This window comes from Oculina patagonica, chromosome 2 (assembly GCF_052425735.1).
Source record: "Oculina patagonica isolate OP01 chromosome 2, crgOcupat, whole genome shotgun sequence".
Classification (NCBI taxonomy): Eukaryota; Metazoa; Cnidaria; class Anthozoa; order Scleractinia; family Oculinidae; genus Oculina; species Oculina patagonica.
The window spans coordinates 38,422,348-38,444,623 of NC_135759.1; the positions used below are offsets into that span (position 1 = coordinate 38,422,348).

The following is a 22,276-nucleotide window of genomic DNA, read 5'->3' on the forward strand; positions in this document are numbered from 1 at the left end:
GTATCAGACATCCCCCTTCCACCCTTCCCCTCTCCCCCCCCCCCCCCCCCAAAAAAAAGCCGACTGTTATTTATTTAGTTTTCTTCTCATTATTTATCCCACGAATTCTGTTCTGGTGTCGTTGTCATTAGGCAGAGTTGTATTGTACTGCCGCGGTAGTGAGGCTCGGCAGAGAGTCCAGAGACTGTGAAGGGTGTACGCGGGGTTGACGTGAGTTGGAAATGGATCCGTTCTGGAAGTAATGCATGATGGGAAATTTAAATATGGCGGCGAGCGCGGATCAGCAAAGATGTTCACCGCGTAAAGCAAAAATGTCCAAAAAAATGAGTCCGTAGAAACTGCGGATAAGGTAAATTGCTTCAATTATTTGACCATTGGTCTTTGTCTTTGATTGTAACTGTTTTAACCTGATCGCGGCGGTGCGCCTGCTGTGAGTTTTATAAACACTTGAAGTCGATTGACCTTCTCGATTGTCTGGAACATACAATTGTTGATTAATTGTTTTAATGATGTTTATGCTGTTGATGTTGAGTTCATTTTTATCATACAACTGTACGGTGACTGGTTCGTTTGTTAATGTTTGTTTTTAAGACCTGTAATCTTTATACGTACCACTGCTGCAACTACTGTATACTGCAGTCATAGCAACGCTTTCAACAGCTGTCTCGAGCTTTATGAAAATCGTTTTTCTGTAATAAACTCGTACACTGTATATTTCGATTGGACGACCACTGCTTTTTATTAAGAAATGTTCATAATCGAATTTCTAAGTTAAGCTCATAACTCCCCATAAGCTTATCTGAAAAGCTTTCTGAAGTTGCCATGCCAGTGCATGCCAATGATGATATTATTTGTAGTCACAGGCTCCATAGCATGGGATGTGGATCAAGTACTTATCCAGCAGATCTTACAAATGATGACGGCCTTGGAAATAATGTCGAAGATGCAAACAGGAACACAAAACCAGGTCAGACTTGATTTGCAATTTACCTATATAACTTTCTGCCTCCTGTACCATTTACTTTCGCTTCCCACCCTTTACTTTTGTGAATCCCTCTTTGTCCCATATTCATTGCAAAATATATTGAAATGTTGCAAAATTTTACTCGTTTTCACCGGTTCACGCCACCTTAGGAATCCTGCTTCTGGCACTCTCTTCTCCCGCTTCCCGCCCCTTTTCTCCTAGTCTCCCGCCCCCTGTCCCCCTTCAAATTTAAGGCCTAGACTCTGGAGACATGGTGCAAGATTGCATGCACATAATTGCTCCATGAGTCCATTGCTGATCCTGCTTCTTCATTCTACTTAACTTTGGAAATGCTGTAGCAATATATTTGCATGTAATAATTTTAGGAGTGGACAGATGATGCAAGTTAGCCATTGCTTGAAACCCTGCAGGGGGAGGGGGAGGGGGTACTCCCATCTGAATGGGATGGCGATGCATGCATATCATCTCACTTAAGGATATAATAAGGGGGTTTGGGCTAACTTGGGTTTTTCAGGGCAGAGCACCAACATTTTTAGCGGTCAAGCTTACATGTAAGGTCTCATTTAAATGGGTTTTGCTAAAAGCAGGCCCGCGGCCCACGGCCCGCGGTCCACTTTGCGGCCCACGGCCCGCGGCCCGGCGGCCCACCTCACGGCCCGCGGCCCGCGGCCCACCTACAAGCTTAAATCAAATGAAGAAAATTCAAAGTCGAATCTTCAGGAGTCTTCTTCATCGTAGCCTGCGTAGCTGGCGGTATTATTGGGTTTTTAAGTGCCTAACAGTAAGCGGCGAAGCCGCGACAACGAGCGGCGCAGCCGCGAGTGGCTTGGGGAGGAGAAGCTGAAATACCGCCTGCCCGGATGGGCTGCCTTTTTGGCTTCCGCCCCCTTATTTGCATTTTGACAAACTGTTGACAGGTTCTGGGGCTTGGAATAACCCAGACGATCTATTTTGACAGTCACGTCCACGATAAACTCCGTTTCATAACGACAGTCGACGAAACACTACAAGTCGGACTCTTCATTCGGCAAAAATCTACTGAGGAAAAAGTACATCTTTCGAAACTAACCGGGCTTCGACAGGAGCGCTCAATATATCTGTGAGAAAAAAGCTTTACAAAGTAATAAGGTCACCTGGCAATGTCACGCAACAAGTCCGACAGAAATGAACCGCTTCCAACTGGTCACATTAACGAAAAAATAAGCAGATTATCTTGTTGAATACTGCTTTCTAGATATCTAATCGAGCGAAGGGGTGTCATAGATTTTCTTAACAATACAATACGACCAAAGCGTTATGTCGTTATGTTTATACTTTAGTCTGAGTCGCACCAGGAGTGGCACCAAGTTAAATAAACTGCAATGCGGTAATTAGCAAAATGGCCATCGCATCTTTTTCACAAAACAGATTCTGGCAATTGTTTGCAGCCGCTTCATGCTCTTGCTTCAAACAATTTCTCCATCTTCGCGTAAAATATTCAAAGTCGATAAGGCCAACGATAACGCTTAATGTGCTATGTTGATTCGCTTGATTTGCTTTAATTGTACGCGGCAAAGATCTGCCGGCCTTTGGAGCGCTCCCTTGGGAGATTACGGAGACATTTGATTGACGTGCTTAGCATTCCCATCCAATCAGAATGCTCCGTACGCCAGCGTACGGGCTTCTCAGAAAAGCAGCCCATCCGGGCAGGCGGTACGTATTTCAGCTTCTCCTCCCCAAGCTACTCGCGGCTGCGCCGCTCGTTGTCGCGGCTTCGCCGCTTGCTGTTGGGCACTTAAAAACCCAAAAATACCGCCAGCTACGCAGGCTACTTCATCGAAAATCGAACGTGAACTCACTTAACATTGAAAAGGAAAATACTTCAGTCTTACCAACAATTTCAGCTCATTTATATAATGAACACCAACTTTGACGTATGGCTGGTCTTATTTTGGTATTTGTTGACAGATATTTCTTCATAAAACACGGTTTTACCATGCATTTTTGTGTGACAACAAGGACGTGCGTTTGCAGAACGTTCGTAGCTTAGTAACCATGCATTCGATCCGACGTCAATATGAGACTGGGGCGAGAACGAAGAAGCAAAACAAGATGGAGGCGATGGAGGCGTTAATTCGGGTTTCGTTGCTATCCTATCGATAAAAAGAGATTTGGGAGTCATCCGTTTAAGGGTTTCATACTCAGTTTGGCGAATTTGCCATCAAAGTGCAAAAAGAGGAAGAAACAGTAAGTCATGATCCTCGTCTACTACGCGCACACGCGACTACTTGTGGTATTTTCTCGGCACTTCAAACAGCTTTTAGGGGTAGTTCACGTTCGATTTTCGATGAAGAAGACTCCTGAAGATTCGACTTTGGATATTCTTTGATTTAAGCTTATAGGTGGGCCGCGGGCCGCGGGCCGTGAGGTGGGCCGCCGGGCCGCGGGCCGTGGGGTGGGCCGCCGGGCCGCGGGCCGCAAAGTGGACCGCGGGCCGTGGGCCGCGGGCCTGCTTTTAGCAAAACCCCATTTAAATGTATAAGGGTTACACAAGAATGAATTCAGGGTTACCGGTAAGTTCAAATTGCAGAATGTGATTCCTTATCATACATGCAAGTCTACCTTTAAACCCTAATGCTGTTCCCTCACTCTAACCCTATAAGCCCTTTTTGGTTCTTATTGTTTCTTACCCTTATCTCTAACTGTAACCCAAAACGGTTAAAAATAAGTCTTAGGCTTAAGTTTGATTTTGTTAGGGATAGGGTTAGAGATCATGTTCAGCATGTCATGGTCCTTATTTAACATGTTAAACAGAATAGTGAATATCCTTGAGGGGGGGGGGGGGGTGTCTTCCTATGTAAGTTATAGGTCTATGTAGAGCCAAATGGTCTGGTTTTGTGGCCACTCGGTTCTGAAAAAGAAAACAGATTTTGACCATTTGGTCTGCAGAAGTAAGTCAGAAGCAATGTATACAGTTTCTGCACTCTGGCCACTTCGCAGTAAGGGTTAATAATTTTTTGTACAGAATAAACTACTGGTTATGATTCCTTGAGAAATGTAATTTATAAGTGAACTGAAGCAGTTCCTGCGTACACCAATCTGATGGTGAATCAATTTTGAGGTTACCGGTAGGTCTGAAATGAGATAGAGGAAATTGTATGTTTTGAAGAAAAGGCGGGTAAGGGTTTCAAATAAGAAACGTATGAACCACACCACCCAAAATTTTAGAAAGTACCCCCCAAACCAGTCAGTGAATACCAAAGAAAGAATTAATGAATGAATGGTTGTTAAAAAATGTTTAAAACATAACAACAACATAATATGTTACATTATAATTTCTTGTAGTGAGAAGAGATAATAACAAGCAACAGCAAGAGATTATACATGCAGCGTCAAAGGTAGAGGAAGTAGGAGTGCAAGAAAAACATGCGTCAAGTCAGACACCAAAAAAACTGGATGTTGCTAAAACATTGGACCAGAATGAGCTAACAAAATCAGAAGACGAGTCAGCTAGTAACAAAGTACAGAACAGTAAAAGTGTTACTGCAGCTGCAACAGAACAGTCCAATGAAAATAACAAAGATACAAATGCTGAGAAAGTGCTGCAGGCTGCATATCAAGGGGAGTCGTGTACAGTATTGAGCAGGATTCAGGGAGATAAAAATGTAACAAGTGCTAAAGATAAAGTTACAGCAACTGATCAGAATAAAAGTGGAGACTCTATACCTGGCAAAGATGGCAGTTGCAGTAGTACTGATCAGGTGAAAAAGGCTACACATGATGAAAAGGATTTGACCATAGACAGGACAACTGCAACATCTTTTGACCCAGACATTTGTGAAGACAAAAACCTTAGTAGTAATAATGAAAAAACTGAAGAGAAAAAAGAAAAAGAGCCAACAAACAGTGCTATAATTACATGTAATGCTGCAGAAACAACAGCTGAAAAATCTTCTTCTCTGGACACAGAGCTTCAAGTATCAGAAAATCAATCAGATTCTGTTGATAAAGCAAGTGACCACCATCCTGGCCCCTGTGTTAACTCCAACCAAGGAGATATTAATGAAATGGCATTGGATCAAGGGCAAGTTTCTAAAACAAACTTTGCGACAGTCTTACAAACTACTGATAATCTTGAGGATCCTGACCAAAGTAAAAACAATTTGGTTCAGGAAGAAGATGAGCCCAAACAAAAGTCAACAGATGAAACTGCTGTGGAAATGAAAAGTGAAAAATCCAGTGATGAATATGAAAGCAAGTTGAAACCTGAATCAACCTTGCCGCAATCTGATGACACCACAAGCAGTGAAGCTTTAATGGCAGAGACCTTGGAGATTAGTGCAGAAAAGAATTCTGAACTGAGCTGTATGTTACCTCAACAAGAAATAAACACAAATGCGAATAATGATTCAAGCACTGCTGCAATTCCTTGTGGAGAAAGACATCAACCCCAGATGGAAGATTCAGGCAGTCTTTCGGTCACTGATGAAGTAAAGAGCAATGAAACTGAAGCTTCACACTCCATGCCATCCAGAGACATAAATTCTGAAAACAAGCTGATAACAGCATTGCGGCTTTCCTGCAAACTATCACCCGGGCATCTTGTTAAAGACCTTGATGTTAAAGGTGTGATGTCAATTCACTTGATGCGTTCACTCTCACCAGGGGTAGTGACAGTAGCAGAGTTAGTGCGGAAGCTTGTTTGTTTGACTGAACTTGATCTATCTGGAAATCTACTTGGGCCACAAGGATTTCGTGTTATTTGTCTGGCTCTCAGGAGGAATACAACTTTAAAGTGCTTGAACTTAGCAAACAACTTAGCAGACACTGATAGCTCTGTAAGTACTTAGTGCAGTGTTTAGTCCCCTGTCATAAAGGAATCCTTGCTGACATCATTGTTTACATTTTGCCTTGCTAGCATATGACTTTCCTCAGAGAAAGCATCAGTCAATATTGTAAAAAATATTATTATGAGTTTCAAACCCGCATCACTAAAAAAGTATTTACTTCATTGGGCTCAAATTTATGCAAAAATTAATCGTGCCATGTTCTTTTAATATTCAGAATTAACATTTTGTAGCTTGGTCAAGAACTGAAGTGCTTATGCTAATAAGGCAAATATTGTAAGCAAGGATTTTACCCATTAATATAATGCCATTCCCATCTCATTTAAACATGTCTTAAAGACTATATATGCTATCGGAAGTTGCAGTGGCCCAATGGCTAGCGTGCTGGACACCTGGTCATTGTATTAGTCAAAGTGGCTCTCTCCACCTTGGTAACAATACAATACAATACAATACAATTTTATTGTCCATACGTGGGATGAGGTCTCCCTCAATGTCCGAGCCAGAGGCTCATGTATAAAACGTAGTATTAAAATTAAAATACACTTAAGTATATGCTATTAAAAATATAAAAAATTTATCCCACCCATTAAAAATAGAATGAAAAACAAGAACAAAACTAATACCACCCCCCTCTCCTTACCCCATACTGTATAATTAGTTTAAATCAATGGATCAAGTGATAAAATATATATATATATATATATATATATATATATAAAAACGCACAAGGATAAAAAGATAAAAATACATCAAAGGGTTAAAATATAAGTAGATCTAAGATAAACAAAAGCTACATTTACAGCTTGTATAAATGGGTACTGCCAAACTAATGCTGGGGGGCAACCCTGCAATGGACTAGCATCCCATACAGGGTGGAGTAGAAATACTTCTACATGTAGTCACTTCATGCTACAGAAACTGGTATAAGCTACAGCCTGCAGTACATGTATGGGCCACTAGGCTCGATTTGAGGTTACTCTACCTAATGTACCTTATATGCTATTCAAACTGCAAAATATCAATTTACTAATATTACAATCATTTCTTCTGTTAGGAGTGCATAGGCATAATGTTATCTACTAACAGCACTTTGGAGAGACTGGATGTCTCAGGAAATAACCTGGGCAGTGACTATTTTTCACGGTGTGTTGGCCCAGCACTGAGGATAAACAAATCGTTGAAAGCTTTAACGTTTTCTAGTTGTGGCTCCAGTGATGTGTCTGCTATTTGTGAAGCCATTGCTGAAGACAATGTGACTATTGAGGAACTTAATGCGAGCAATAACCATGTTGGAGCTGTGTTTGGTGAGGGCTTGTCAAACATTTTGCAGGTACATAAACTGAAGTTTGAATTGATAGTTACTGTAATAGAACCTGCCTTATGACCTGACCAAGTTATTACAGCTACAGCTTTCTTTCTCTCTTTAAAGAACTCCGCTCTCACATGGCCAGCAGGCACCATTAAAAAGATCAGATTTTGGTGGTCTGTTAGTGCTCTGGTTAGCAAGATATTTACTAAATTGTAACTTGACTAATTATTGTTCTTTGACGTTTTTAATTGCGGGCCCAAGAGAGGCCCGCAACCCTAATCTTGACAGTGACCAGCGGATTGCGTTTTACACGTGCGCGCCACGTTAATAAAAAGCAAACAGAAAACGGAAGTTGAAAATTTTGTTCTTCCACTAAGAACGATCGGAATGCGAAAAATTGTCAATCACGACAGTTTGTCGTAACACCGGAAGAGAAAATCTGTTCTCCAAGAACGATTGTCACATAAGATCTAGGCTCGTCACATGGAAGATTGCAAACATTACAATTTGCAGACTTGTTTTACGGGTGTTGCTTTTGCGAAAATTTGCTCTGATTGTATCACGCATAAACCACGGCAAAGCGAATGATTACAACAACGGTTATTCTCGAGAAATTTGTTAAAACACTGACAACATAGCGAGTTTAGCGACCGAGGAAAATCACATCTAAATTCACACCGCGTGCTCGACTACAGTTCACTAAACTGTCAATCCGACAAAAAACAACTCTGACTGGTTCGCGGCCGGTTAGCGGCAATTAAGCGTGATTTATTATTAATCGCGCCACGTTAATAAAAGGCGAGCACAACATAGCGAGTTTACCGACTGAGAAAAATCACATCTTAATTCACACCGCGTGCTCGATTACACTTCCCAAAACGATAAAAACATGCATTCCTTGCGTGACGCGTTACTCGGTCTTTTGTCCATTTAATCATTTATTTATCCACACTGCCATCTAAAATTACACACTCTCGTACCAGTACCTTTTCTAAGTGCGTCAAGGCCCGCATTTTCTAACCTGTGGTTACCACTAGTTCTTACCACTTTTCAGTTTCATAATTAGTTCACGTGTAAAGCATTAGCTCAATCACGGGCATTGTTCAGACGTGAAAGCTATACGTATGCGAGCCCAATAAATCTACTTTCGACTACTTGCTTTTGCTAAAATTTATATCAATAAATGCTCGCACTCACAACTTTGGTAAAGCAAGGGAAAACACATGAAAACACAAGCGCAAAAGAAATCTGTAGAAAACGCTCCATTCATGGTGCTTGCAGTTGCGCTTAAGTTTGCGCGTGCTTTACAAATATGAGCCACGCATTGATACCCAACATGCCGTGATTCTTACAGAAACCAGGTTGCTGCTTGCGGCATCTTGACGTCCATGGAACTAATCTTGGAAGAGAAGGAATGACAACACTACTGGCGGGAATACAACAAAACAGTTCACTCATCACTCTCAATGCTGCTGGACACCAGGTAGGTTTCGATGCGAGTAAAGAACAGATGTCAATAATTTTAATCTTTCTAACCATCAAAACCGTTTGATATATATTTTTTTAAAGCAAAAACTGCCTAACGTATACTAGATACGCTGTAGTTGTTTTGGTCTTTCAAGAGATAAAATATTTCTTTACTTTCTCGATTTTTAGGTGTCCTGTCTGTCGTTTCTAATGGAGTTTTTGTACAGCTGTATTTGTCATCCCACTTTAGAGGAGCTGATAATTGAGAATACCAAAGTTCTTGAACATGACGAATGGCAACGTCAAGGTCTTTCTTTTTGTTTACATCTTGTTTTTTATAAATGCCGTCCTCATAGCTTCGTTAAGGAGCCTTTTACGTGGTTTTTTACCTTAGTTTCTTATTCGAACATGACTCTTTTTTTTTTCCTGGAGCTCAAAGAGGCAGTGGTAACTACTAGAAAGTTAAGCTAAGTTAACTCATTGACACATTTTATATTGGGTGCGCCAGGTACATCGTTGTAAAACATTGATTTAAGGCAACTAGATAGAGGAACTTAGTGCCATTGTTAGCGAATCCTCCTTGATGTTACAGGAAAATTAAAAGAAACAGCCAAATCCTTACATCTACCCTTTGTTAAATATAACAATCTTAGAAAACATCGCGTGGATTCACTTTGAGTCTTTCGGTTAACAGAGCCTGTTGTTTGTCTTTATTTTGCTTGATATAGGTGTGTCTGTAGCCGAGACAAGTTCCAATCTCACCAAACTACTCTTGTCAGGATGTTCTTTGACAAACCAAGCATTAAGAACCCTGTCTGAAAAAAACCAAGGAAAATTATCTTGTCTTGCTTTCTTGGATCTCTCCAGCAACGAACAGCTGACTACAGAGTGTTTATCAAGTGTTTGTGCCATGATGACCTCTTCTCCAGGTGAGTGTCTCAAGTAATCTTCAAACGTAACATAGCATTGACTGGCAGCCGGGTTTTCTCTATAAGTTAAAGCTTGCAAGATTTTCTTCGTTCTACGGACTTGCTAGTGATGCGGGAAATACCAGTTGGTGAACCGTATTTGAGATTCGGCGGGGAGGCTCCGCCCGAGGTCCAACCCCTTACCCGTTTATACATGTATACCATTTTGACAGAAAAGGTACCCCTTTCGTATACCTTTTATTGAAAAAAGGTACCCCTTTCATATACCTACACGTTATGACATATACTTAAAACAGCACGTTTTCTTGACATTTTTATGTAGCGCTTAAAAATTAAGACGATACAGCCATATGCTACGTCTGTTCGAAATATTTAATTTAAAGGGCTTTTTAAATATCTAAATGACAGAATTCCCTACCCTTCCATATATCTAAACTTGTGAAATCCTTACCCTTTTATATACCTGAAGCCTAAAAAAGGTACCCCTTTTGGGCGGAGCCTCCCCGTATAGGCCATTATAGGGAGTACCCCCCCCCCCGGTTCGGCGGTCCCTCTGTCCCCGGTTACTTGACTCCACACTGACAAGAATCTCGATTTTTTGTTTTTCTTCTTGAGGCAATAAATCGATGACCAGTCACTATCTAGCCTGCAGAGGGGAGACGGTTTAAGAGGGGTTGACTGGTGAAGGGTAAACAATGGGAAAAGTACAGGCGTTTCCAGTCCGTCTCCCTTCCTCCCCCCCACCCCCCCCCCCCTCCGATGAAATAATTAGCCGTACTAATAATTTATCATGCGTTTTTGCAGGCCAAAGTTGTCCTTTATCATTTTTGGACTTCTCATTAAACCCTGCCGATGACATTGCTGTTGATGTCGAGAAACTGCCGCAACTGAAAAACCTGAAGTCATTGCTTTTAAAGAAATGCAGAATTACACCGACAAGCGTGGCTGATCTTTCCAAGCTCATCACCACGACAACGCCCGATTTCTTGCCACTTTCCTCCTTGACGTTAGACGGCATCAAACTCTCAGGCACAGATGCCTTGAAAGGCATGCTGGGACTGTCAGACATGTTTATACCCACAAGTCCCTGCAGTCTGGAGTTGCTGTCTCTCGTGGGGTGTGGCTTAAACGATAGAGACGTTAAACCTCTGATGAGCGCCATCCGTAATGGACTGATTATCAAAGAACTGAGGCTATCGGCAAACCGGCTCACTGATACAGCAGTGAGCTACTTGGTAGATGCTTCTGAAACTTTGCTTTCTCTTCAAGTGCTGGATCTTTCTATAAACAAGGTTGGTATTTGCCAGTGCCCAGCCGAGCCAATAAACGGTTGCATTTTGTTAAATATCTGATTAAAGAATTATTGACGCATTAAAAAGCATAAGCCATGAACGATGCGACCCAAAAGTTTACTGGGAAATCGGAAAGAATAATCGTCGTCTATGACAGAATAAACACGATACTAAGACGGAATGCATAAAACACGCTCTTAAGGCTCTCAAAGAAAGAAAATGTCTTGATTATCAATAAAAGGAAAATAACTAAGCTTACCAAGGTTCTACCCAGAACACCATTGGGTTATATCATTTATGGTCTACCCCCAGGGTCAACGTTTCTTCAATTGGGTGTATCAGTGTGACTGTTACATAAGGTGTTTAAGCTTCCAGCGAAACAAAGGAATTTAAAATTCTGAAAGTAAATAATAATTATATGAATTGTCATATAATTATTTTGAACTGCAGGTGAAAGATTTTGCACATGAAAGGTGATCAGAGTTATTATACGCAACTCAAGCAGTTGGTAAAAGAAAGCTTTCAGGCTTCAGCGGGAATATTCAGGGCCGGAAACAAACAAACCTAAATTTTTTCTGGCTTTTTAAAATTATTGATTTACTGTTGACTAAAAGCTCATCGACTGCTGTTTCTATAGTTTCACTGAGCAGGCTTTTATATTATTTAGCAGTAATGTGGGCAAGAAACGTTACTCCCACAGTGCCTTTCCAACTAAGGAGTATAAATTGATACAGGCGAACTGTTGCAACAACTCAACAAAATGCTGTGAGTAACAGTGGACTAGCTTCCCTTCCAGCGAAAGTTGTATCACTCCCAGAGAATTCATTCTAAGAAAACGGGAGTCAAGTGCCGATCTTTTGATCCAGTAGACTCCAAAAAGGCTTTATTCATACGAATGAGAGACAGCTAATTCTTATCATGTTACTTTTTACACTCGTGCTAGCTATTTCTCGCCAAACATCGTTCCTTCTTTTTCTTTTCCCAACTAGTTGATACTTGCGGATATTTTTATGTCATTTGCCTATCTATAGGAATAACCTTTGTTCTTCATTAGATTCGAAATGGTGGAGCTGAGAAATTAGCAGAAGCTTTATCAGACAAACTGTCAAACCTCAAGAACTTGTTACTGGCTGATAACTGTATCGGTAAGGCAGGGATACTGGCTTTGGTCGGTAAGATAGGTTCTGCCTCTCAACTGGGAGTATTGAACCTCAAGAGCCAACAACAAGCGTTGGGAGAGGAGGATATGGATGAAATAATGGAACAACTGGCAAAATCACTAGGTATATTTTTATTGTTTACTACAGTGTGAAGGAAGTAAGATGAAGTCTTGATGCTGACAATTGTCCTTTACGTAACTACCAGGCTCCTATAACTTCGTCATTCTGTTTTAGACTAACTTTGTTTTACCTTTCCGTCTCCGGTTTCCTCACTAACGGCTGGCAAGATTTGTGAATGTAATAGAAATTAAAGCTAAAAGGGTGTTGGATACCTAAAAAAACTAAAGAGTTAACAAGTCTAGGAAGCCAAATTTCATAGAATAAATTCCAAAATTATGGTCGGAAAAACAAAACAAAAAAAAAAAAACAAAAAGAAACAAAAACACAATTCAAACATGCAGTCATATCTAACCGAAAAAGGAAAGAAATCATGTTATAAAAATGCTTGAAACCAGTTTGCTACGGTTCGAAATGATTTAACTAGCTTTAAAGGAAAGCAAAATTTTAAACTAGAGTACAAATCGTTTTCAAGAATGAAAACGCCAACATTTCTACAAAACTTAGCTTACACCACGGCTGTAAGTTTTTATTTCATTTCAAATATCTCCCGTCTTAACTTTTCGTGTACCTTTGTAAGAAATTTTCTTATTCACCAAAAGATAATAATTACTGTACTCTACATTGCAAAACAATCCGAACATAATCATGCTATGGGACAAAATCTTGCGTTTCTCGCACTGCACATGCAAACTGAAGCCAAGACATAAATTTCTTGTCTTGCGAGTGGCAAAATTTATTTAACATTTTGCAGGTTTTGAGCCAGAAAACAGCGAAGATTGTGTACCAGCCTTCAATCTTCCATCAAACTTCACAATCAATCTTACCGGATTAGGAGGGGAACCCGGTGAACTGGGACCAAAACTCGACAGTCAAGCCATACTTACAGATTACAGTGCCAAACACCGCAGGACATTGACTCTTGAAGATGCGCTCCAGCTGTCAGCGGTCCTATCCCACTCGGAAGGTACGAGGGCTAAGTTGAGTCAGAGTGACTGGGACCGAGTTATCAGTGCCGACAAAGATGCGCCCGCGTGGCTGCAGCTTTCGTCACAGCGTGAGTGTGCGGTGTACATCAGTAACTTGCCGCTGAGTGTGACTGCAGAGAAACTGGAAGGACAGCTGGATAGCGAAGCTGAGTGCAACGTTATGGAAGTTTATCTGCTCAAGGTTTGAATTACCGTATTTATTCAATTATTTTGTGCCCCCGCTTATTCGAGGCTGGGCGCTTATTAACTTTTCCTACCTACACTACAGGGTGGGCGCTTATTCGAGGTGGGTGCTTATTCGAGGTTGGGCGCTTAATCTTAATATGTTTCTTCAGTTTACTTATGTTCAAGTTCGTGTGCATGAAAACTTGTAGTTGCTATTGAAATAAGTCAGTGAATTGATAAACTGTGGCAATGTGTCGCTCGGTTAGCTGGGTTGTCACTCGGTAAGTCGGTTACGTTGGACAGACATTCAAACAATTTATTGATTGATTACCCTCCTACATTGAGCGACAAAAATTCTTGAGACAGTTGGTTGAAATGAAAACAAATTTTAACATTCCCATTTTTCCACTTTAAATCCGTGGCAGCTTGTAAACCACTCCCCCTCCCCCTTTTCAGTGTTGTACATAAACGAGGCGAGTCTTGCAGATAGCAAATCCAAAATTGTTTCTGGAGGAGGGGGTTATATCAAAGGGGTCAGGGGTAAAAATTTGTCCAAGGCACTTAAAAGCTGCCGAGAGTCTCAACACTTTTGGAGCTTATTGTACGCTGTTTTCCTTTTGGCTCGTTACGCAGTCTTTTCTCCCATTACATGACGTACCAGGAGAGCTTCCATAAACTGTCGTTTCTTTCGAGTGATCGCTTATGGCGTTATAATTATTGTCGTATAGCTCAATTGTAAAGCGTCCGACCGGTGTAGTCGAGGTCATAGATTCGACTGCTGTTGGGTGAACTTGGATGTTTTAAGTTATTTTTTTTTTTTCAAGATTTTTCATCTTGCCCCTGCGCAATATCTTGTCCCACAAACTGATTTACATCTTTTACATTTTCTCGACCAAGTTTAACATACAGTATGCCATCATTTTTTCAATGTATATAAATGTTACTAATAAACGTTTTTGTCGTTATTGTTAATTCAGGATCAGATTCTGAGGAAACCAAATGGTTTAGCTTGGGTGCTATTTACGGACACTGAATCTGTGCAAAGAGCAGTGGAATATTACAACTCTGGGCAGGCCTTCATGTATGGTACACCATTTGTCATCTCATCTGTGACTGTTGATGTTACGGCCGACACAGGCTCTGAAGATAACGCAGAAGCTAAAGCAAGGTAATTGTTTTAGATTGATAACAGCCTAGCTGCATTCTTGTCCTAAGTCCAAATCCTTATTCATTCATTCTTAAAACCTGTTAACCCAAATGGCAACGTACAAATTGTACATATTGAAAGTAACAGAAGGGGAGGCAGCGTGGCCTGGTGGTTAGGGCGCTGGACTTGTGTCCCGGATGTCCCGGATGCCACTAGATGAATTTGTGTTCGGTGGTCCCGTCATTTTGTGTTGTATAAATGCTTTCAGTGTTGGTACTAAAAGCCGACAAGTTGTTCAAAATTTGTTCACTAGTTTGAAGTAATTCAGTCGAGAAAGAAATTTTGCGATTACACAACAGGCTTTTGCATCTGTGACTAATCATCTTTTGTTTTGTTTTTTAATTGATTGGTAGATTGGTTGCTTCATGGTTGGTTGCTTGATTGATTGACGTGACTTATTTTATTTATTTTTTTTATTCAGGCAAGAGATGATCCAACGTGCCGAAGATCGCAAAGCGGATCAAACTGTTCATGCGCAGCTGGTTCTGTCAAACTATAACGAGAGCCTTGCGCGTCACGAGTATGCCGCCCAGCATCCCGCGTACGCAGATGGCCGAGTATGGTGAGGGCCTGGTAAAGACAAGAAGCCTCGTATAACTCTTGGACAACCAGGTCGAAATATTTTTTTAATCTGCTCTTTCGAATCAAGAGCATGAAATACAGGCTACGGATGCGCTTTTAACGATTATAGAGGCAGATTATCGAGGAATCTTCTGGTTCGTTTGACTAAACAATAGGTCGTTTCAAAAGGTTTGCTGAATTTTTAATAAGATTGGTCTAGCTGTGCACAACCTTAGGGGTGACGAGCATGTAAGATAAGGTAAAATTGTTTTTTGAAGTTTTTCTACCGCAGGCATAGAATGAATGTCACTGCATCCATGGAATTATTTACGTGTGAAAATTTTGGGTGTGCCCGGTTAGCCGGCTGAACCTGGGGCACGAGGATCAAGTGGCTTTAGGCTCGCGTGATTTGATTGGCTAGATCTCTAACAAAGAAAATTTAAATTTGGCAAATCAAACAACTGTTTTAAAATCCCTTTGTTGTATAAGGGATTTTACTGCGGTTGATTTGATTGGCTAAATTTAAATTATCTTTGTTAAAAATCTAACCAATCAAATCATGTGTCCCCAGAGCCATTTGTTCCTCGTGCCCCAGGTTCAGCCGGCTAAGATGGACAAGCGGCTTAGCGCTAAGGGGAAGAGAATGGTGTGATTGTATGCAGGTTCACTCGCTCAGTCATTTCCGTTGGCATTTGTGACCCAAAGTGAGTCGCCTCCTCGCAGGCTAGTGTTATTGCAAAATTGCCTTGTTGTTTGAGTATACTTCAAAAGTGTGTTTGTACATATGTACATACTATGTTTTGAAGAGTTGCACTACTAAATTATTTATTTACGTGCTATTTTAAACAGAAGATGTGTAATTTTTTTGCTCAAGAATTTTGTACATTTTTTTGTGAAACTTTCGTGGACCACAGAATATTTTATATGCGAATTTTATCAGTTTGCAAATAAAACTTGAAAACATTGTCTCTAGGGATGTTCCCAATGCTAAATAAACTTGTGGGAAATGCACATGCTCATTCACACAGTTAATGTCCTGGATAGAATGTAGCGCTTCTAGGAATAGGCGTTGTTGCCTATTGTTGACATTTCTTTCTAAAATTTCTACATAATCCGGATGAATGTCATGGTCTGTTGTTTCCGCGTGAAATCTTATTGCGCAATTAGCCCATGCTTTTTTGTAAACAAGCGGGCCTACAGAAAAATACCCCACTAAATTCACTGCATATAGACTAGGGGTTTTTACGTCTGGTTTTGTTTCGTTTAAATTGTTAAATTTCCGCTTTCAATGAAGTCTTTTATCCTAAAAGGTAAAAATAATTCGAGATGCTCTTTTTTGAATGGGAGCACGGAAGAAAATTTAGTGGTGAACATTAAAAACGATAGAGTGTTTTTGTCTCGGAACTATCGGTCTGATAGTTGCCCCTTGGAAATTTGATGTTCTTAACACTGACATATTAGCCCTAGGGCAAACAATTGTTTTAAGAACATCAAATTTCCGCGGGGCATCTATCAGCCCATAGTTCCTCGACAGAAACACTCTATCGTTTAATTAGTTATTTTTTTAGCGGTTAGTGACGCTCTGTTAGGGTAGGTATGAATGTCTCCCGTCTCAGCATTTGAAAGCTTGTCACTGTCGCAATTTGGAATGGAGTTTGCGTGTCATTGTCGGAATTTCTTTCATTTAATTTCGTCTAAAGAGCAGGAGTTTATCAGGTATTTTAATAAGGCGGTTAATGTATTTCTCTCCAATTGAGAACGACGTGACCAACTTTCGTACAGAGCAGGAGTCTTTTAAGCACTTTGAGTTTGTCGACCAATTAAAACGACGTGACCCGGAACTCAGTACACAGAGCAGGAGTTTATCGTGTTTTTCAAGAGCTTTAAAATTAATCTAATTTTTTGAGAGATTGAAAATTCATTGCGTTTTAAGGTCCTGAATTTGTATCTTCTTACATATTTTCATCTTAAAAGCACCCTTCGTTTCTAAAATACAGCAGTTTGAATCTCCGAGTTTTTACACCACGATCCTAACTGCTGTGTCAGATGATCCAACGTTCAACGGTCATAAAAAAGCGCAAAAATAAATGCCAAATGGTAACATTGATTACTTATTAATTATAACTGGAAATGTGATCTTTTTTGACCCGTTGTTGTTAAAGTAAGCATGAAAATATTCCAGTACGTGTCTCGTGGAATATTAAAATAAAATGTTGATGCTCTCCGTCTCAAGTTTTTTAACGCTATAAATAAATAAATAAATGACTATTTGATCTTCATCAAGTTTTAAAAATTAATACACAAAGGATAATGGAGTTTCCTTTGGGATAAACAGCTTATTTATGGCATAACCACAATTTCAGACTTCTGCTTTGATAAACGCCGGCCTAGTTGAATTTGTGGTTATATCGTAATTAAGGAGTTTCCGCTTCCATTAAGCTTCTGTATTTTCTGTCACGTATTTGTTAATTACCATTATGTATATAAGTAAGTTGTGTCCTCCGATAAACCAACTTAGCAAAGCCAAGCATCGCAACACGATCGACCTACCAGTGCAAGGAAGATGGTTGAAAGCTTTCGTTTTGTTGTTTTCCTCTCAATATTTAGCAGTTTAGTGTTCTCATGTACACACCACAATGAAAGCCAAAAGGTGGGAGCGGTCGCAGAAACCATCAACTATAGAGCTGTAATCGAAGCAAACAACAAATTTACCGTTGATCTCCACAAAACTCTCAGAAATGACCCAACCTTCGCCGGTCAAAACCTGTTTTATTCGCCAACCAGTTTGAGTATTGCACTTGCCATGACTTTCATGGGCGCAAAAGGAAACACAGCTGCACAGATGGCCAAGGCTCTTCACTGGGACGCGATGCCTAAAGTACAACTCCACACTGAAGAACGACACTTTCTTGAAGCTCTTCAAGCGTCGAACACCGCGAATAACGAACTCCTAGCTGCAAATCGACTTTTCGTGCAGAAGAACTTTAGCCTGGTGCAAGAATTCGTAAAACGAACAAAAAAGTTATACGATGCTGAGATAGCCTTCGTCGATTATCAGAAAGATGTAGAGGGCGCTAGAAAAGAAGTGAATGAGTGGGTCGAGGAGAAAACGAAACAGAAGATCAAGAATTTGATTCCTGAGGGAGCATTCAGCACACTCACTCGGCTGACCCTGGTGAATGCAATTTACTTCAAGGGATTTTGGCAAATCCCGTTCGATAAAAGGCGGACTTTCCCACGGCGATTCGTCGTCTCCAAAAGGAAAAGGGTACGAGTAAAGATGATGTTCGGTACACAAAACGTCAAGCATACTAAAGATGGTGGGGAGCTGGCTTGTCAAATTCTTGAGTTGCCTTACCAAGGAGAAGATCTGTCCATGGTCATTCTGCTACCTCACGACACCCATGGGCTGGCCAAGTTAGAGGAAGACCTCACACATGACAAGCTTCAAAAAGCTCTCGCACTAGTATCAAAGTCTCTCCCTCGCAAGGTAGTGGTGTCAGTGCCGAAATTTAAGCTGACTCAGCAATTCGCACTCAACGAAATTCTTGCAAACATGGGAGCAACAGATATGTTTAATGAGTTCAAGGCTAATTTTTCAGGCATGTCAGCAGGTCCGGACAACCTCTATGTAACCCATGTCATTCACAAAGCATTTGTAGAAGTGAATGAGAAGGGCACAGAAGCTGCGGCAGCTACAGGTGTAGTAATCGGTTTCAAATCTGCCAAACCAAGATTACCTATCTTTCGTGCTGACCATCCATTTTTGTTCATGATTTGTCACAGGAAGTCCAGTGCGATTTTGTTAATGGGTCGTGTAGTGAATCCAAAATCTAACTAAGAGTGCTGTAAGCCAATATCTTTATCTGTAGGTTGCTAGGTACTCAGTAAGAACAGTTCAAGACTGCTATATTTACCTGTGCATCGAACAATTAATGTTTTTTTATGGTCCAAAAGTAATAATTATATTGTATTAAGGGTGAATGAGTAAGGTTAATTTTTGGGACTCTGATTGGCCATATTTTTGGCTAGTGAAAATCTGACTGTTCTGTATATTCTGTCAAACATTTGTTTCTTGGTACCTGTAGGCCATTCCTAACAAATGGTGTTGCAAACTATAATGGTTTGCTTATTGTTAAATGGTGTCCTTCGCTGTTTTTCGTATATTTTAGCACAAGTATTAAGTGCAGCCTGACAGAGCTACATGTCCAGGCTAACAATACATGGAAATTAACCTTATGTAGCCTTGTTACCCAGCCTTTCAATAGCTCTGCACGCATTGCTTGCCTACAATATTATCTCGAAGTCAACAATTTTACAAGTAATTATTTGCTTTTTTGTTCTGCTTTTGTAGCTGATTGAATTTCTTTAAATGCCAAATAGAGATAATTTCTAGTCCAGATTGTTTAAATGAGACCGCTTTGTATGTTAGTTCAATTAATTAAAAGTAAAATGAGTTGAACACTCTATTGATCTACGCGTAATCATTTTCACAAGACTTGTGTTGTTAACCTCGTTTAATACACCGGAATAACGCCTCAAAATATATTTTACTTATCTCCTATCTGCATCTCGAAGCTCAAATTTCCAAGAATGAGACGCACATTTTAAGTTCGTTTGGAATAGGTTCTCAACCTTTTTCGCTGAAATGTAGCAAGAATGTTATCTGATAATCCGGCAACAAAACAAGGCCGGAAAAAGTTTTTTTTTATTATTTTTTTAATCCCTTTTGAGGGTTATGTCTATTTAAGTAAAGGAAATGGTTATTTTTTCGTCTAAAGAGATGGATTTTTTCAGTGATTTTATTTTTGCAGTAACTAGTTAATGTGTTTCTCGCCAATTAAAAACCACGTGACCAACCTAGGTACAGGGCAGGAGTTTCTCAGGCACTTAAATATCGCAGTTAAAACGGTTTTAATTTTTCGACCAATCAATCACAACGACGTGACCCTGAACTTGGTAGACAGAGCAGGAGTTTCTCGTGCATTTTGAAAGAGCCTTTAAAACTAATTTAAGTTTTTGCAGATTGAAAAACGACGTGACTTTTAGCTTAATTAGAATACAAGATTATACTGTTTTAGTTCTTGACCGATGGAAATTTCTCTGCTGAAAAAATAAGTTCTCAACTGATTCTCAATCGTTAAAAATATTTCTCCACCGACTAGAAATCTTAACCGATCAATTTTTTTTTCGTTATGCAGTCCAAAATTATGGCCCGTCGAGGTCAATTTTTAGTATCTCGAAAAATATTTGTCAGTCAAGATTTCCAGTCGGCGGAAAAATAAGTTTAGCGATCGAGAATTGAGACTTTATTTTGTCATGAGATAAATTTTCATCGGTCAAGAATTAAAAGAGTTTAATTTAATCCTGCTCTCCTGCTCTTGTGTACAGTCACTTTGTCTATCGATTTGTCAAAAAAATTAAATTTATTTTCAAGGCTCTTTCAAAATTCTGAGAAACTCCTGCTCTGTGTACTAAGTTCACCGTCACGTCGTTTTAATCGGTCGAAAAATTAAAACTGAGAAACTTCTACTCTGTACCTTAGTTAGTCACGTGGGTTTTAATTGTCGAGAAACACATAAGCCACCTTTTTGCAGCAAGTTTACCTTACTGGCCTTTGAATTAAAGGGACTATGTCTTGGATTTTACCAGATTTTTGAACAGCCAAAATTTATATTTTTTCGCAGGAAACCTAAAAATAATAGTCTATTTTTTATTAAAAACTGCTATATTAGAGCACTGAAACTGTTAACAAGCATCTTTGGCTGCGGATGGCTCGGATGGAAACGGATTGCAATTTCTGCTTTAGCCGTAGCTTGATTTCTATCCGCAAATTAAGGTTATATATTCCTTTAAATGTTCAAAGATAACGATTATTTTGCGTTTAGTTGCCTACCACTCATTTCAGAACAGTTTAGACCCTTTAAAGTAATGAAAGACCTCGAATGTTTGTTTTGAAAATTAGAAAATTTTAACCATCTGTTGTCGGCTTCACTATTTCGCCTTTTTGAACCGATATATTTTACAAACCTTTTTTAAACAAAACAATCGGTAACCTATTAAATTCTCAATCTGTCACCTGTTCAAACGTGCGTCGAGAATGGTGGACTTGGAAAATTAAACCAGGCCAACGTATTTACTGGATTGCCTACCACCGGACTGCAGTAGCCGCTAATCATTTTCTTGTTTATGAATTAATATAGACTGGAAATATCGGTTTCGCACCCAATTTGATCTTTTCTTTTCCGCTTCAAGTCCCTCTCATGAACATTTTCACTGCTTCAGAAAGTTAGGTCCTAGATTTTCTTGACCTATTCATTTAGCCGCCGTGTTGGTTAAAAAGAAATCTATTGTTCAACTTTCTCGCAAGGGCAAGGCTCCGGGAAGGACTAGCTAGGTTTCGAGCCCTTCCCGGGTTGCTGTCAGGTGTTGCGTTCTTGGTCTTCTTGTGCTGGACACAACTCTCACAATGTCTTTATCCTCCATCGATGAGTTAAAAATGGGTATGGGAAAATATTAACGGGCGGACTGACCAAATAATTCTTTTAAGGACCAGCCTGTTGGGCCAGTAAGCTCGGGAAAGGTTTATTTTTTAAGTCAGCGTTGACAGTTGTTTTTTTTTTCTCGGTGCCAAAAATTACAGAAAGCAGCAAAACTCTGTCTTCTCCTATCGGATTTCAGTATTTAACTTTCTTACGATTGAGTTCACTCAGGAGATATCAATTACTGTCGAAAAGCCGATATTTGGGCATATTTCAGCTGAGACGATTCGCTGTTTACACTCTTTTTTTTTTATAAGAAGCTGAGATTTGCCCCAAAATTTAAAGAGATGTATGCGCTAAAATAAGGACATCCTCAGTCTCGGCCAAATTGTACGCGTTGATCTTCAAAAAAAGCGTATGTCATAAGTATCCAATTAAAATTTCTTCCCAATATTTAATTCATCAGCCACGTTGTTGTAACTTGAAGTTATAAACACAATTTTTATCTGCAAACACAGAGGCGTTAGTAATATACACCGACAGCCTCAATAACTTAAACACAAAAGAAGTAATACCGCACTGCACAAAAGACAAATAAAATGGAAAGTGTTTGTTATTTATCGATGTTATGAACTTGTAATAACTCTCCAACAGATGTTAAGCTGTATAAACAAAGAGTAACAGAAACTCTTATTCTTGAACAAAGCGGATTGAGCGAAGGGCGGTAAAGATAGAGTCTTTGACAGTGAATAAAGAAAAAAAATGGGAAGCCATTCCCGTGCTT

General features: G+C 39.9%; 1 protein-coding gene and 1 pseudogene across 2 annotated transcripts; both read left to right on the forward strand.

Annotated features, from left to right (window-relative positions):
* The first annotated feature begins 250 nt into the window (after positions 1–250).
* Positions 251–15,423, forward strand: LOC144644637 (uncharacterized). Of its 2 annotated transcripts, XM_078504168.1 has the most exons (13): positions 251–349; positions 858–967; positions 3,508–3,537; positions 4,310–5,802; positions 6,869–7,144; positions 8,478–8,606; positions 8,780–8,897; positions 9,319–9,519; positions 10,324–10,811; positions 11,866–12,094; positions 12,843–13,258; positions 14,220–14,410; positions 14,871–15,423. In XM_078504168.1, exons 2-13 carry the CDS (start codon positions 874–876, stop codon positions 15,013–15,015), a joined length of 3,810 nt encoding a protein of 1,269 aa, XP_078360294.1. In that variant the 5' UTR covers positions 251–349; positions 858–873; the 3' UTR covers positions 15,016–15,423. The 2 variants fall into 2 exon arrangements, with proteins under 2 accessions (XP_078360294.1, XP_078360295.1); XM_078504169.1 differs by lacking the exon at positions 3,508–3,537.
* A 2,094-nt stretch (positions 15,424–17,517) lies between these two features.
* LOC144642067 (leukocyte elastase inhibitor pseudogene) lies at positions 17,518–19,226 on the forward strand (annotated as a pseudogene).
* Positions 19,227–22,276: the final 3,050 nt, after the last annotated feature.

What these genes read in the sequence shown, in the direction of transcription:
- LOC144644637 (XM_078504168.1), top strand. Translation starts at nt 874, where the DNA reads ATGGGATGTGGATCAAGTACTTATCCAGCAGATCTTACAAATGATGAC. An exon ending in TGGATCTTTCTATAAACAAG is followed by an intron (nt 10,812 to 11,865) that starts GTTGGTATTTGC and finishes GTTCTTCATTAG; the next exon opens with ATTCGAAATGGTGGAGCTGA. An exon ending in TGGAAGTTTATCTGCTCAAG is followed by an intron (nt 13,259 to 14,219) that starts GTTTGAATTACC and finishes TTGTTAATTCAG; the next exon opens with GATCAGATTCTGAGGAAACC.